The sequence below is a fragment of the Prionailurus viverrinus genome, chromosome D4, assembly GCF_022837055.1.
Source record: "Prionailurus viverrinus isolate Anna chromosome D4, UM_Priviv_1.0, whole genome shotgun sequence".
NCBI lineage: Eukaryota > Metazoa > Chordata > Mammalia > Carnivora > Felidae > Prionailurus > Prionailurus viverrinus.
Genome location: NC_062573.1, coordinates 3,281,551 through 3,296,791, shown reverse-complemented (window position 1 = coordinate 3,296,791; position 15,241 = coordinate 3,281,551). Strand labels below are relative to the sequence as shown.

The 15,241-nt window shown below is 42.3% G+C and overlaps 1 protein-coding gene across 6 annotated transcripts in view; it reads right to left on the bottom strand.

Annotated features, from left to right (window-relative positions):
* Positions 1–15,241, bottom strand: part of MAPKAP1 (MAPK associated protein 1) — a 246,146-nt gene that overhangs the window by 94,406 nt on the left and 136,499 nt on the right. For all 6 annotated transcript variants that reach the window (XM_047829290.1, XM_047829295.1, XM_047829289.1 and 3 more), the window contains one exon: positions 1,947–2,056. In XM_047829290.1, coding sequence (XP_047685246.1) covers positions 1,947–2,056 — 110 coding nt within the window. The remainder of the gene's footprint in view (positions 1–1,946; positions 2,057–15,241) is intronic.

Genomic DNA, 15,241 nt, shown 5'->3' with positions numbered 1-15,241 from the left:
ATGACTTCTCTAGTCTGAAAAGGAATAAATAATGCAGATCACTGTGTTTTGGATACGGCAAGTCTCAGATGGAATGGCAGGGATGTGTACACGTAGGTGAACATAAATAAATGTGTGTGTGATAAACGTGGTTGCTGGAGATGGACACAGATAAATAGGTATACAATTGGAGAGAGATAGCTGGAGACAGAGGGAAAGACACTGGTTCAGCTGCATCTAAGTTCACAGAGGTTTCATGGTCTAAAAAAATCTGCAACAGCAGAATTTCTATTAAGAAGGTTTAAAAAGCTGGTTTCACCTCCCCTTGGACAACCTGAAATAATGCTTATCTTTGAATATAATGAATGTGTCACAAAATGCACTATTATATAAAACAATTTAGGGACAAAACAAGAGGAAAAAACAGGATCCTAAAGGAAGATGAATGCCGATTGAATATCTTTAAATATCTGAAGCTGTTGAAATGCTATTAGATTGGTACCTAGAACCCCAAAATATCTGCTTGCCCCTGGGAAGGAGAGGCTATGCCTCTTCAATCATCCCTTAAATGTAAAGAGGTTTGACCCCCATGCAATGGATAAAAGTCACCCAAAAAATGAACAAAAGAGGTGTTTGGAAAAACCAGAACACCATTCATCCCAGCTAACGACTTGTTCATTATGAGTGATGATGGATAAAGACTTCTCATGCTGAGATGAAATCAAGATTTATATGCATTGTTTCCTCTCCCAACTTGTGGGAAGATCATCATCATTTAATTCTATCTCTGCGGCCAGTGATGGGCATCCAGAGAGCTGGTTATCAAACGGCGCAGTCAGCTGGCAAAAGCCGAAACGTGCGGTTGGCACATCTGGACAGAGCCGCCACAGCCGAGGGTGAACAATGACTCCTGGCAAGCATCCAAATTGCTTGCAGACGCTAGCAGGTCTCATCTACAACCGCCCCTACCAGCATCTCTCTCTCTCTCTCTTTTTTATGAGAATCAGATTTTCATTGCTCCATTCAATTGCTCTCCTCTGCCATTTTTTACAGCTCTTATCGTTCCCCTGGAATATGGCCTTGAGACAGCTCATCCGTGTCCTTCACTGTGTTATCTCTTCTAACTTTTATTAAAACTTCAGCTTTCATCTGAAGATAGCTAATTAAATCTGGAACAGATTATATGCCTCCCCTTAAAAAGAACACAAAACTATTTTCTTCAACCTGAGTAATGCTTTTTTTCTTCTCCAAAAGATGAAACCAAACGTGTTTAAGAAGTCTCATTTATTTATAAAGCTATGATATCTGACATGTCATATATAGGTTGATTTATATTAACGTTGTCTGTGGTATGACAAATCTTTGAGCTATTTCTCAAAATAATTATTCCTCAATACTGATAATATTTTTTCCCTCATATCCTTTAAATACTGTAGCTAATACCATAAGCTGATTTTCTGTACAAAGTTGGGTAATGAGGAATTAAAGATTAACAGGTATTTGTGTACATCAAGTGATTTATCTTTAAGAAAATCTTTTTACAGGTGCCCTCATTTGGCAAAAATGAAAATTGTTATTCTTTTATTCCATACCCCAAACACAAGCAACTGAAAGTTTCCCCCATGGAAAATTAAGTGAAAACATGAAATGAAAAGCAGCACTTCAAATTTAGGATTTGGTTTTCAAGACAGCTTTACACCACCTAATAGCTCAAATAGCTTTGTCTTCATCTATCACAAATTATTAATGATGGAACTTCCATAGTCAATATGAACACATTCTTCTCACATATGCCACTGACCCAACCCCTTCCTTGGGCCCAGAGGCAGCTGAAAAAAAGCTGTAGACCTGCTAACCAAACCTTCAAGCAACGATCTCTAAAACAATCTAGCCAGGTATCATGCACACACGCATGCACACACACACACACACCAAGCACTTCTAACAGTCTATTTCCTGGGTCTCACCTGAAACTTTCTGGGATCCTTTTCTTCGTTTCACTGCCTTAAGCAAGATTTCTTTCATGGTGACCTTTGTGTTGTCCACCTGAATAAGGGAGAATCCATGAGCAGCATTTCTGTAGGAAAAGACAAATACAAAATCATCACCAACATTCAACCAGAGGAATGTTACTGCAGTCTTCACTATGTTTAGCAAGGTTTTATACTAAGTATACCTCAGAGTGCCAATTATTTAAAAATAGACTAAACGAACTTACTTCCAATGAGAGAGAGAGAGAGAGAGAGAGAGAGAGAGAGAGAGAGACAGAGAGAAGCAGTTTAGTATGAACAGTTCCAAGTGAAAGAAAGGTCAGAGTTAGGGAAGGTTTTCCTAATTCATCTCAAACTGAATCTAATTGGCCTGTGTGGGTCACTAGTGCCGTGGGCTGGCTCACGTTGGCTCCCAAGCCAAATCCTGCACAAGGACTGACAATAAACTTGGCTTGTGTCAGCAGGTGTCACTGCAGGCAGATCCCACCATCACATCAAAGCTCACAGAGCCCTAGAGGAAAAAACTTCATGGGGTGAGGAGGGTTGGAGGGTGGAGGGGAAAATACGATAGCCCAAAACAATTTAGAAAAAGGAGAAAAAAAGGCTCTTCCTAACTGGCTAGTAAGTACATAAATAAATAAATTTTAAACACACAGTTTGGGGGCACCTGGGTGGCAAAGTCGGTTAAGCATCGGATTTCAGCTCAGGTCATGATCTCACAGTTCATGAGTTTGAGCCCCACATTGGGGCTGTCAGCGCAGGCCTGCTTCAGATCCTCTGTTCCCCGTCTCTCTGCCCCTCCCCCTGCCCTCTCTCTGTCTCTCTCTCTCTCAAAAATAAACATTCAGAAAAAAAAAAAAAAAGCCCATACAGTTTATGTATACTTCAGTAGGAATGTTTTAATCTACTCAATCCCATAAGGTCAAACAAAATATGAAATGAAGCATAAATAATTACACAAAAAATACGAACACTACTTGTAAACTTCTAGCCAGTTAAACTTGGAGGGAGTGGTTCATCTAGACAGGAAAAAACTGGTAGGGAGTAAGTACCGTAAAAAAAGAAGCCCATCCCTGGGTGAGGTACAACTTCACTAAGACTGTTAATTGCAGTAACAAGTATCACAAATACTACTCACTATGCTCGGGCACCAGGACAAAACAGGCCAATTCCAAGACGCTCATCTAACAAATGGGACCCAAGTTTCCAACTATGGAACATGGGAATTACCACAAGGAGTTTGGTGGCATTCCCATTTCCTCATAAGAATCTCAAAGGAGAACACACGGCCAAAAAACATGGCAGAACTTCATATTGACAAGACATCTGAAAGAAAAGCCAAGCCCCAAGCTAAGCCATGGAAAGGCTTCCCAATGGTAGGACAGGCTGGGAAGGGGCCCTTAAACCTAGCTTCGACCCAACCAGGTGGCCGGCTATCCACAGGGGCTGGGGGCTGATCTCAAAACCAAGGACCCAATTTGCTTCCCTAATACAAAGACATCTCCACACCCCTCCTCTCCATAAGGCTTGCTGTTTAATCCTTGACATTCCATTTGTTAAAAAGCAAAAGCCGACGCTGGTCTAGCCAGCACGATCATCCATTTTAACTTGGTCAAGTTTCTTGCTATTGAACAGCAGGCCTGAGAACTGTCAAGCTAATTTTACTGAACACTCTGTTACTGAATCATGCCTGAGCTCCAGCCATTCTTTACCTCAGAAGCTGGACCCCATCCCAGAACAATCTTTAAAAGTTTATTTTACTGATCAAAGCAAAATAAGAAATAGCTCTTTTTTTTAAAACTATATTTAGGGAGCGATGCAGTAAGTGATACTTTGGCAAGAGCACTGAAATGTAAAGTGCCTGGTGCATTTATAAACTTGGGGGTATTTGCTCTGGCGCTAGGCCAGTGCGTGTTTGGAACAAACGCCAATCATCTGCGTTCAGACTTGTCTTCCCCTGCTCTCTCCTCGGAAGTCAGTATGCGCTCCATCTGTGACAATATGTTGGGCGATGGGTGAGTGGGGCCTAAAAGGGAACACAAGTTCTCAGGTATGTGCAACCTAGTAATGGGCTACATCTCATGAACCTCCATCTACCTGGGGTCCACCTGAACTATTTTAGATTGGAGCCCGCTTATAAATTGCTTACATTCTCTTCTAATCTGCTGCTGGCTGACAGCATTATTTCAAACCAATACGTTTATCTTTTGTAGCAAAGGCAGACCAGGAGCTCAAAAGAAAGCCTTGCGTTTGGACTAACTTCCATAAATTAAAAGTGTCCTTTGGAAAGATTTTTGAACAGAGGAAAATCCCTAGTCTGTATTTTTCTGTCATTTTACCAAAACGTACCTGGGTGACAAGGTTAAAGCAAGCAGAGGAAATCCCTGGCACTTATCATCCACAGGCATTACTGATAAATTGTGTGGTGGAGGAATAAAGGATTACCTTCTGTATTTTTTCATTACACTTTTCTTTTGTTACAGAATACATAAATCCATTGTGGCACAATGTAATATGTATCACCGCACTACACCTGCGGACGCTTCCGAGCGGCTGCCATGTCTGTGCAGTCAGGAATGATAAGTGAACCACCCGTGAATGTTAACGATAGTGATCATTCTGAGGTAACTCGGCTCTCCATCTTCCTTTACAGCCTCCGTGCTGAAGCCAGGGTAGCAAGGTTCACGAGAGGAAAATGAAAACAACAGTGAAGGGAAGGGGCACGCACGGCGCTCAGAATGTGCCTTCACGAGTGCGCGGTGTCTTACTCTGGGGCTCCATTTCGGTAAAATCGTGCACATTAAAAGGAGAAAGAGGTTGTGACCCACATACGGCACACTCAACCAGACCTAATGAAAGCTTCCTCAGGCCAGTCTCCCACACCACTCGCTTCTCTCCCTCCAGGCGAACACCAGCTTTGGCTCTTGCTTCAAGTCTACAGCACTTAAGGGGGCAAACTGCTTCTAGAATACAAGAGGACAGAATATAAGTGGTTCTCAGAAGACATCTAAGTGCAACTGTTAAGTTATGCTCCCATTTAATAAATGGATATGGAGACTTGCTTCCACAATTTTCAGCTTCACTTCCAAACATTCTGGGTTTTATGCCTCATTTCTTTATATCCAGGAATTTTTATGGGCTTTCTAAAAAGTCTATTGAAATACATCTTTTAGCGCCGTTTTTATTTAATGTTGGGCATTGGGTCTGCGGTTGAGAAGACAGTGATTTCGAGGGACAGGCTGGCAGCAGGCAGGTAGGGTGCTAGTCCAGCCTCCCTTCCGTGTGGCCCTGCATTCCAATCCCTGAGGTGTGACCCGTGCTGGGGGTGACTAGCCTTTGGACAGACAGGCGGATGGATAGACAGATGGGCTACGGACCCAGAGTCTCGGCTCAGAAACTGCTCTTCCTCCTGCTCCCCTCGTGGACAGACAGCTTGTTTTCCATCACAGCAGGGCACTCTGGGGGCACCGAGCAGAAGCAGCTGCCCTCCAAGCCCCCTGGGCTGTCGGGGCTGGGTCTAGGACGAGGCGCCACTTTGGGGAGCTGACTAAATGCTGCCAGGAGTGCTTCAGTCAATTCAAAGTTACGTCCTGTCAGGTCTCGTAACCACTGAAAAACGTATGGGCATTTCAAAAAGAGATTACTCACTTGAGGAATTCAGCTCTGTCCCAGTGCAAAGCCACTCAGTTACCAGAGGGAAGTTTGTATACCAGCATTAACCTAACAGGACGAGCATTTCTCATGAGTGTTAAACCAGAGGTGACGGGCACAGAGAGGAAGGAGGGGCACAGGGTCCTTATCTGAAAAGCTTAGATTCTATTTACAGGGACAGAGCTGGAACCAGAATCCACGTTGGAAGGCAACTTACTGGAGAGGAAAACACAGGGGCTGGGAGTTAAATACCCTTTGGTTCAAATCCTGGTTCTACAGTTCACCAAGATGTTGCCTCAACATGTGGGAACCTCAGCTGCATCCATGAAATGAGGAGGCCACTTCCCTACAGAATTGTCAGGGAGGATAAAATAGACAGTACACGCCAAGCACCTGGCACTAAGTTTGGCAAACGGCAAAGGAACTTAGAAATGTCAGTTCTCTTGTGTTCTCCTTATTCCAGATCACCGCTCCAAGACAAGAGGCCCCATTTACCCTCTCTCTCCTACCCTATCAGCAGAGATTGCTTATTGGGGGAGCGGGTACCAACCATTGCTTATAATTGGTAACACAGGGCCATTAAAACGTGCAATTTGCTGGGCGTGTTGGCAACAGTCGGGGCACTGTAAGCAAACTATCTCTGGCCTGGGCATCAAACCCCCTCTTGAAGCTCACAGAGGAGCACCCTGGGCTCAGTTTTCAAGGCTCTCATTTTTGGGAGAGTAAACCAGAGAAGCAGGTATATTGCACCTCAGCTTAACTCGCTGGCTTTGGAGAGGGACGATGGAAGTCAAAAATCATGGTGGTGGTGCAGAGAAATTCAATGAGACTTATTAAGAGCTTTCTGAGCTGCAAGTACAAGATATTATTCAACAATTACAATAGTAATAGCAGCAACTACTATCTACTAGACGTTTACTATGTGCCAGGTGCTATGTTAAGCTTTAAAAATCTGTATTAACTCATTCAATCCTAAAATAGGTGCTATTATTGTATCCATTTTATGGAATCTGAGGCTGGAGGCAGAATTTGGGAATTTACCTGAAGTCACTCATCTATTAAAGATCCTAATTTTGGATTCGGAAATCACCAATGTGGTCCCTAACACAAATAGCACAGTCCAGGGGAGAGAAAGACAAAGAAACAAACAAAGAATTATAGTTGTTCGTGATAAGCACAAAGATGCAGGCCAGATCAGAGTGCTACCAAAACACAGAGGCACTTAACCAAGCTGGGGAAGGGTAAGGGGATCAGAGAAACTTCTTGATGGAGATGTCTCAAAACACAGTGGTCATTTCCCTCTATATCCTGCTAAGAACGAGGCTGGTGACAGAGAGGCGGCAGAACACAGCAAGTCTAGAGTAGAGCCTGCTCTGGTGTCCAGCTCTGCCTTCTCGGGATAAATGATATACTCTCTCTAGCTTCCAGTTTCCTCATCTACAAAATAGGGCTAATTCTTAGGAGTGTAAGATTGTTGTGAGGGCTTAAATACTTCTAAAGCAGTTAACATTAATACCTGTCTACAATAAATGTTTAATAAACAATAGTTAATATAATAATTACGGGCTTTTCTTAGAAAGGAAGTAATAAATGATGAGACGATGACAGCTGTGAACATTTATTGAGCACTTACTTTGTTCACTTAATCCTTCCAGAAAAAGTAGGTGCTATTATCAGTCCCATTTTAAAATGGAGGAAACTGAGGTTGGGCAAGGTTAGGACACTTGCCTGGAGCTACACACCTACGTAGAAGACCCAGGAATTGAACCCAGGGCAGCCAGACACCAAAGTCTGAGTTTTAAACCTCTCTGTAGCCCAGAAGGGAGCCTTGAGGACTCAGGGGAAGAAGTGACTTCTAGATAGCATGCCCTCCCGATTGGAACTACTGATCAGTCTGGGGCAAAGGTTCAACTTCCACTGTGACATTCAGTTTGGTTATAAAATGTCCCAACTGTTAGACTAACCATATGAACTACGAGATCCCTTTTTAAAAGCCCTTGAAGAACGTCATGGTTTCTTGAGCCACAGTCTCAGTTTGTGGAAGTGGGAAAAGGCTGCCAAGAGGAGCACTCGATTCTCCAGTCCTGACCAGGCCGTAATAGTGATGAAGACACACTCCTCCAGCTCCCAGCCTGCACGGGTCCCAACTCCATGCATGTTCATTCTCTAGCACTTCAAAGTAGAAAATGAAAATATATGAGCAAGAGAAAGCCTTGTAATAACTGCAGCATGCCTGCTTTAAAGCAAGCCCTTCGGGTATTACTTTATCCATAAAGAGAGTTTACACTAGTGTGAATGCCACATTTTGTTTCCCCTTGCACTGACAAAAAAAATTTTTTTAAGATCAAAGCGTATTGTGCGAGTATGTGATGTTTGACATTGGACAAAGTACTCTTTTTCAAAACAGACATTTTCCAAAAACATAACTCGCTAGACTAATGGGCAGTGAGAAGCCAAAATGACTGCCCTCCGCCTTCTCCTTGTGTATCTTTGCCAGAGTCCTTGGGACTTGCCAAATCCGGTCATGCCTGCTTAGCTTGCTCGACTGATTGTGCCAGAAAAGAAAATAAGACACAGATGTATTTGAGCTCTTTGAGATGCCAGTAAGAGAGACAGCTAATGGCTTCATTTCGACCCTCCCCTTCCAGCTGGGCACAGGTGGGGGATAATGAGGTCCCTCTCCCTAATCAAACTCAATTATTTACTACTCTATATAACCGCAAAGACATTCACATTCAGTTCAGAATATAAAACACACCGTGGGCTACTTCCAACCACTGCCACTGGGTATTTATAACAAACTCAAGTGGCTAACAGTTTGCCTTGGCAGGAGTTTAAGTGTGTAAAGTTTTGCAAACTGTTTCTGTTCAAATATGTCCTGCTGAAATGGGGTCCCAGGCGGGGTTCCATAACTGTCAGGTCAGTGAACTGCATAACATCTGAGAATGTATTCACCATGCAGTGCAGACAGGATCTGGAAATCAAACGCTTCGTTCTATTGCAACCTTCTGAGAAGCATCACAGTTTTTTCAACAGCAAGACTGACATTGTATTAATAAACATTACAAGTCACTAGCCTGACATGTACATAGCAGCAGCTGACAGACTCCAACATAAGCTGAGGGGAGAACAGAGGAAATCAAAATGAGACATAGTGACTAAACATGGCCAAAGGGGGTGGATCATGAAACAAATCACATTAATGTCAGAAATGTGAGCCCTAAACTTTTAAGATACATAGAAACTAAAGCAACAAACTGGTCTAATTTTTGGATACCAAAGTAAGTTGATGGCTATCTAAAATGTGTGCTTTTATTGTAGGAACAAAGCGTATCCTGGCACAATTTCAAGACATTCCAGTGAGCAAAACATACATATTTAGCTTGTCTGACCTTTAAATTCTTAGAAGTATGTAATTAATGCTTTCCCTCTTTATTACTTGCTCCAATATTTCTGTCACTTTAAACAGACACAAAGAAAAATCTTTTCTGTTCTCTAGACAGTAGCTGTTGCCAAAAAGGAAATCAAGTCAGATTCACAAATACAAAATTAAACAGGCTGCATATGTTACATTTCCATACACGAGGACAATCTGGACAATGAAAATGTTTGCTAATACAACAGAATGAAAAGAAACAACACACAGTTGGTCCTCTATGACTCGAGCAAACAATAAATAAATAGGAAATTTATACCCATATTGTCAGGCCTGGTTACAAAGGACACAGGCATCGGTTTTTCTTTTCCCCTTATCCTATTTAGCTCTGCCCCTTACCAAACTGTATGACCTTGAGCAAATAACTACCTGTCTCTGATCCTCAGCTCATATATTATAAAAATGAGTTTCTTATAAGGAATAAATGAGATAATGGCTACTAGAGGCACTAAACTGAGTGAGTGTAAAAAAGGCTCATTTTGTTTTTGTTTTTGTTTTTTCTCTCCAAACCACAAAGCAGTATCACATAAGAGTAGGAGAGGCTTCAAACTGATGCTGTCTTTTCCAAAAGGTCTGGTCGCTTTGGGTACACTGTGGAGATCTCATCAAGAGGTCTACTAAAACTACCAACCCTTGGAAATGCCCAGGTACGGCAAAGAGCAATGAATCTAGGCCATGCCTCTGAAAAAGCAGCTAACCTTTCTCTTTATGCGGAGCCGAGAGAAGCCACAGCAGTCTCTGGGAACCCTCTGGGCTACAATGTCCAAGGCAGCCCAGCTTCTGGTGGAAGACTGTCTACTGACTACCCCGTGATCCATTTCCCAAACAGGAAAATCCTACCTGGATTCTATTTGCTCTGTAGCTGTTGGCTAGAAAGGTTCCTTCCCCATGCCTATCTGATATATCAAACATTTTAAGTCAATACATGTATAGGAGGGAAGTTTAATTGTTCTTACTGACTTCTGATTAAGGGGGTCTGTCCATTTTATTGGTTTGGACTTTTCTTCCCTTTTTAAAACCCTTCTTCCCCCTTCCCGAGTAGGATCCCAGCGTGAAATGTCAACGTCAACACATGTAATGACACCATCACAGTTGCTATCATCACTGCCATTTTTTTTATTTTTATTTTTTAAGAAGTTTTATTCATTCTTGAGAGAGAGACAGAGCATGAGTGAGGGAGGGGCACAGTGAGAGAGGGACACAGAATCCGAAGCAGACTCCAGGCTCCGAGCTGTCAGCACAGAGCCCGACGCGGGGCTCAAACTCACAAACCGTGAGATCATGACCTGAGCCGAAGTCGGACGCTCAACCGACCGAGCCACCCAGGTACCACTGCCACTTTTACACTCAATTCAGTTCCATGAGTTCTGATTGAATTGGCCCTGTACTGGGGCTTTGGGGGGGGGGGGCGTGGGGACAAAGCAGGCTCCTCCCCTGTTCACTCCAAGATCTCATTCTCCCTTGTCCCACTATGGCTAAGGGCCCAGCAGGCCTTGGTTTGGTCACTGCTGGCATGAAGTACTTCCTGGGATACTAGGCACCAGCAGAGCTCTAGCTATTTAGTTTTGGGGGCCAACCATATACTTCCCATACTTCTGACCCCTACTTCTCTCCTTCTACACTCCTGATACCTAAACACCTTCAATGCGTAGGCTCAGAGCAGCTAGCAGTCAGCAAGTTAGGGACTCCTGTTTACATGCACATTTGATCTGTCCAAAATCAATCAGGAACAATGGATATCTTAGAAATCCACTTGCCTGTCTGGAAAAGGAGAGAGTTTCCATTAGAACGCAACTAATTTGCAAATTTTTAGCATAATCCATGCTCCTTTCCCAGACAACAACTCTATTTCCTGAGTCTCCTCTGACCAAGGGCTCCGGCAGGGAAAGGCTCGTCTAGCCCTGACTTGGTAAGAACATCAGAGGCTACTCAGCTTCACATTCTTTTCCACAGAACACTTTGCCAATTAGGGATTCATTTAAGTTAATTAGTTCCTCTTTCTAAACATAAATAATTATATAATTTAGTAAGTGATTATCTTGTCCGATGGAAGAAAGTGAAAGTTTAAATTTTCTTTTGTGTGAAGAAACATATTTTCTAATTTTTCTATGATGGACATGTATTCATTATGCAATAAATAACCGAAAGAAAAGTTAAACCCCATGCACACCTTACTGTGAATTATTCAGCCTGATAAATCTCTGACTGAAATAACAAAAATAGCAACTATGTAACACTTCCTACATAACTGGGTCTGAGCTAACTTCATAGCTACATTTCTTACCTGAGGTTCAAGGGCCCCCAGGCTTAACAGATGAATTCAAAGGCTAAGTTTCAGAATTTAAAAATTTTGCTTTTAGTTTAATGAAAATCATACATACACACACACACACACACACACACACATATGGATCATATACATGATATATATTTAGAAAAGCAATATTATATATGGATTATATATATAATAACTTATACAATTAATACAGAGAGATTTGGGCCACTCCTAGCCTTCCACGTTCCCCATTCTCCACCCAGTTGGAGGAACCTTGAATCGCTGCTTAGAGGAAAAATACCCAGGAGGGCAACCAGACCCTCCTTAGACAGATCTGAACAAGAAATAAAGTTACTAGTAAGCCAGGGTCAACAAACCTACTCCACCCCCATTCGTTGATGTACTGTCGTCTATGACTACTTTCTTGCTACTATGGCAGACGTGAGTTACAGAGAGGTATGGCCCACAAGCCTAAAATATTTACTACTTGGCCCTGTATAGGAAAAGTCTGCCAACTTGTTGGATGAGGTGGTGAGATTTGGGGGGCTGTGTGTTCCAGCAGCTAGAGTTATTTAACATCCTAATAGACTCAAAGCCAAATGACATCACTACAAGCTGCAGGCAAAAACACTGTGGTGATGGGAGAAGTGGGCACAAGGCTCTCCCTGTGGCACAGGCGTGCTGACCTCTGAAGAAGTCATGCCCTGCAGTGCCCAAGTCACACTGTGTACAGGTATCAATCAGGCAGAGAGCCCATTTAGGTACAGACCAATCGACAACTTCAGAAAGTAGGGTGATCAATTATCCTGGGGCCGAGGGGTGGGGGTTACTGGGTATAGACTCTGAATTTCAAAACAGAGAAAGTCCTGGGCAAACTGACATAAACTAGTTATCCTTGCAGAAATGTTCTTTACTATTTCCAGTAAAGGACATTTAAAATTGGGGGAAGGGATGCACTATAAATCAACCGGCTCATTAAAATAATGGACTAGTAGTTAAAAATACACTCATTGTTTAAAAGGACAAATATTAATACGGTAATCAACGTTTCGTATGAAAATCAAAAACCTCAAGTTGACAAGTAAAACATTTAACACCCATTAAATCCAACATCAGTGATTTAATTTCAGCAAAACATCATCTGTTGCATTTAAGTTGTTAATTGTATTTTATTAATGTTATAGTTTTATTTGCATTAAATTTGTAACTGTGTTTGGGTTGCACAAAAACATGGAATTTATAGCTAGAGTTTTACATTTATATGTATTTAAGTAACACTACAATAAAACGAATTTGGGCAAACATTGAGGCTTCAGGAGAATTCGTTTTCCTTTGAAAGGAAATTACATTTAATAAAACTCCTCACAACAATATCGTCAGGTAGTCAATATTCCCCTCATTTTACAGATGAAGACACGGAGACTACAGTCATGCAGCAAAAGTCATCTGTGAAACTGAAACTTGCACCCAGGTCAGGCTAACTAAGCTCAAAGTCTGTGCGGCCTCACTTGGAGCGGGGGAAAGATGGCACATGGGAGCCTCGTGGTTGGGTGTGAGGGCCTCTGAAAGCCAGAAGGCAACCTAGGAACTTCACGGTATTCAGAAGACAGGAACGGGGCTGCAGAAGAGGCCAAGTGGGCTTAAAAAAAAAAAAAGTGAGGCAGGACAGAAAGTCTGGCCAGGGTCCCTCCCAGCAGCCCACAGACACCTAAAGATTCATCCATTCCTTCTCTAAGAAGCCCTGTGCTGGCTGCTAAGGATATAGAGATAACTGAGACTGTAGGCACCCTGCCTTCAAGGAATTTGTGGTCTTGCCACTGTCTCTTAAAGGATGTCTGTCCATAAGAGGACGGATTTGAAAGTCTACAGATCTCCAATCTCCACCCCTGCCCATACTCAGCAAAAGTTAGCCCAACAGCAAGCTGGGCAGAGTCTACCCACACTCAGCCCCTCTCTGTTAGAAAACTGAAAGGAGGGGAAGAAGAAAAATGTAGAAGCAGCAAAGATCTATTCAATAAGCTACCCATTCAAGAAATACTTGTGGCATACCTACCACAGTAATGGAGCTATGCTGGGTGTTTGTGGGGCATAAATGATCCAGTTCTTGCCCTCGACGAATGTTTAGTTATAACAACGATAACTGCAGCAGACAGACAAACAGGCCCTTTTCTAAGTGCTTTACATATATCAGCCCCTTCAGTCCTCACAGGGGCTCTATGAGGTAGGTATTATTATTATTATTCTCATTTGATTGGGCCACAAAAAAGTTAAGCAATTCATCCAAGATCTCTCTCTCTCTCTCTCTCTCTCTCTCTCTCTCTCTCTCTCACACACACACACACACACACACACACACACACACACACACACAGGGTACTGAGGGCAATGTCAGGATTGGCACCCAAGCATTCTGGCTCCAGAGGCCACCATGCTCTTATCTACTACACCACAGTATACAGTAGCTGAATGCTGGCCTCAATACAGTGGGATTCCCTGCCGCCATCCTCACCCATAGCAGGGTGTCACAAAGAGCGTGGACTTTGAAGTCAGACACGGGGGCAAAGCCCGGCCTGAGAGCAATCCTTGTCAGGCTCAGTTTTCATGTCTCTAAAATGGTCATAATCAAAACTGGGCTATTTTCAGATTAAATGGAATAACATATAAATTATTTCAATTAGTAAATACTAATTCACTTCTTATTGTCAAAACTTAGCTCCCTCTTTCTGGTTCAGGTCAGGGTATTCCCATACATCCCTGCCCATTCTCCCCTGGGAGAGAGACGCAAGGAGGAAAGGGAGAAATGAAGAAAAGGAGTGACGGCTTTACTTATTTTGCTGAGACTTCACTCTCTCGAAACTATGAACACATCCCTGGTAACTCTTGAAAGTCTGCTCTGTCCTGCATTAGCAGGAGAGGCTTTTCTAACTTAAAATATAGACCAGAAAGGTGAATGGAAGGTTGCTGAAGCAAGAAAACACACACAGGGCAAATGGTCAGTAATCTGTACTATTTCATCAGACAACTGAGAAAAAGAAGAAACAGAAAATGTACTGACACTTTTGTTCTAAATGCTCACATATAAAGATTTTACTTTACCTTGTGCTTTTAGAAACACTCCAGGAATGTTGAATAAGCTCTCTAAGACTTTAAACAGAAAGAGGACTGACTAGTGTGTGTGTGTGTGTGTGTGTGTGTTTGGGAGTGGGAGTGCAGGGATGGGAGTAGTTCAGGAAAAACGTAAGAGTATTAAGTTTAAAACCGCTGCTGTTACTCTCTACCTCTCTCCCCTCCCTCATCCCATTCTCCAAAAGCTGGAGTTCAGACACTGTGTAGTCTTTAGATGCTTCTCCTGGGGACGTATGTCTGGCCTACTTCCAACCCTAACCCCCAACTATTGAAAATCACTGATTTAAAAACACTTGTTTTAAAAAGGACTTTCAGTTCAAAAGAATGCTATGGTCATATGTTAATATTTATGTAGTAAAAATTATGTGCTAATGAGAACAACTCTTCCAGTCATCTATAAATAAATGAAATGCAAGTGGAAACTATTGAAATATCCCTATACGTATCTTTGAGAGTGAAAAGAAAAAAGTTCTAATGACACTCTGTGATGGTAAGACTTTGAAAAGATGCGTTTATGAATTCTATTGGTAGCACTGTAAATTGGAACATCTTTCAGAAAGCTACATGTCAATACAAAGCCAAGTCTAAAGATGTTTCTATTCTGACCAATGATCCTACTCACAGGAAAACTGTCCTAAGGAGGTTATTCAACAGAAATAAAAGGGACAGAGATAAAAACTATTATTATAGAATCACTTATTAAAACCAAAGCAAATAAACAATCTAAACATCCCTTGAAAGGCCTCTGATGCAGCCTGTACCTTTCTCTATTGTATTGCTCAG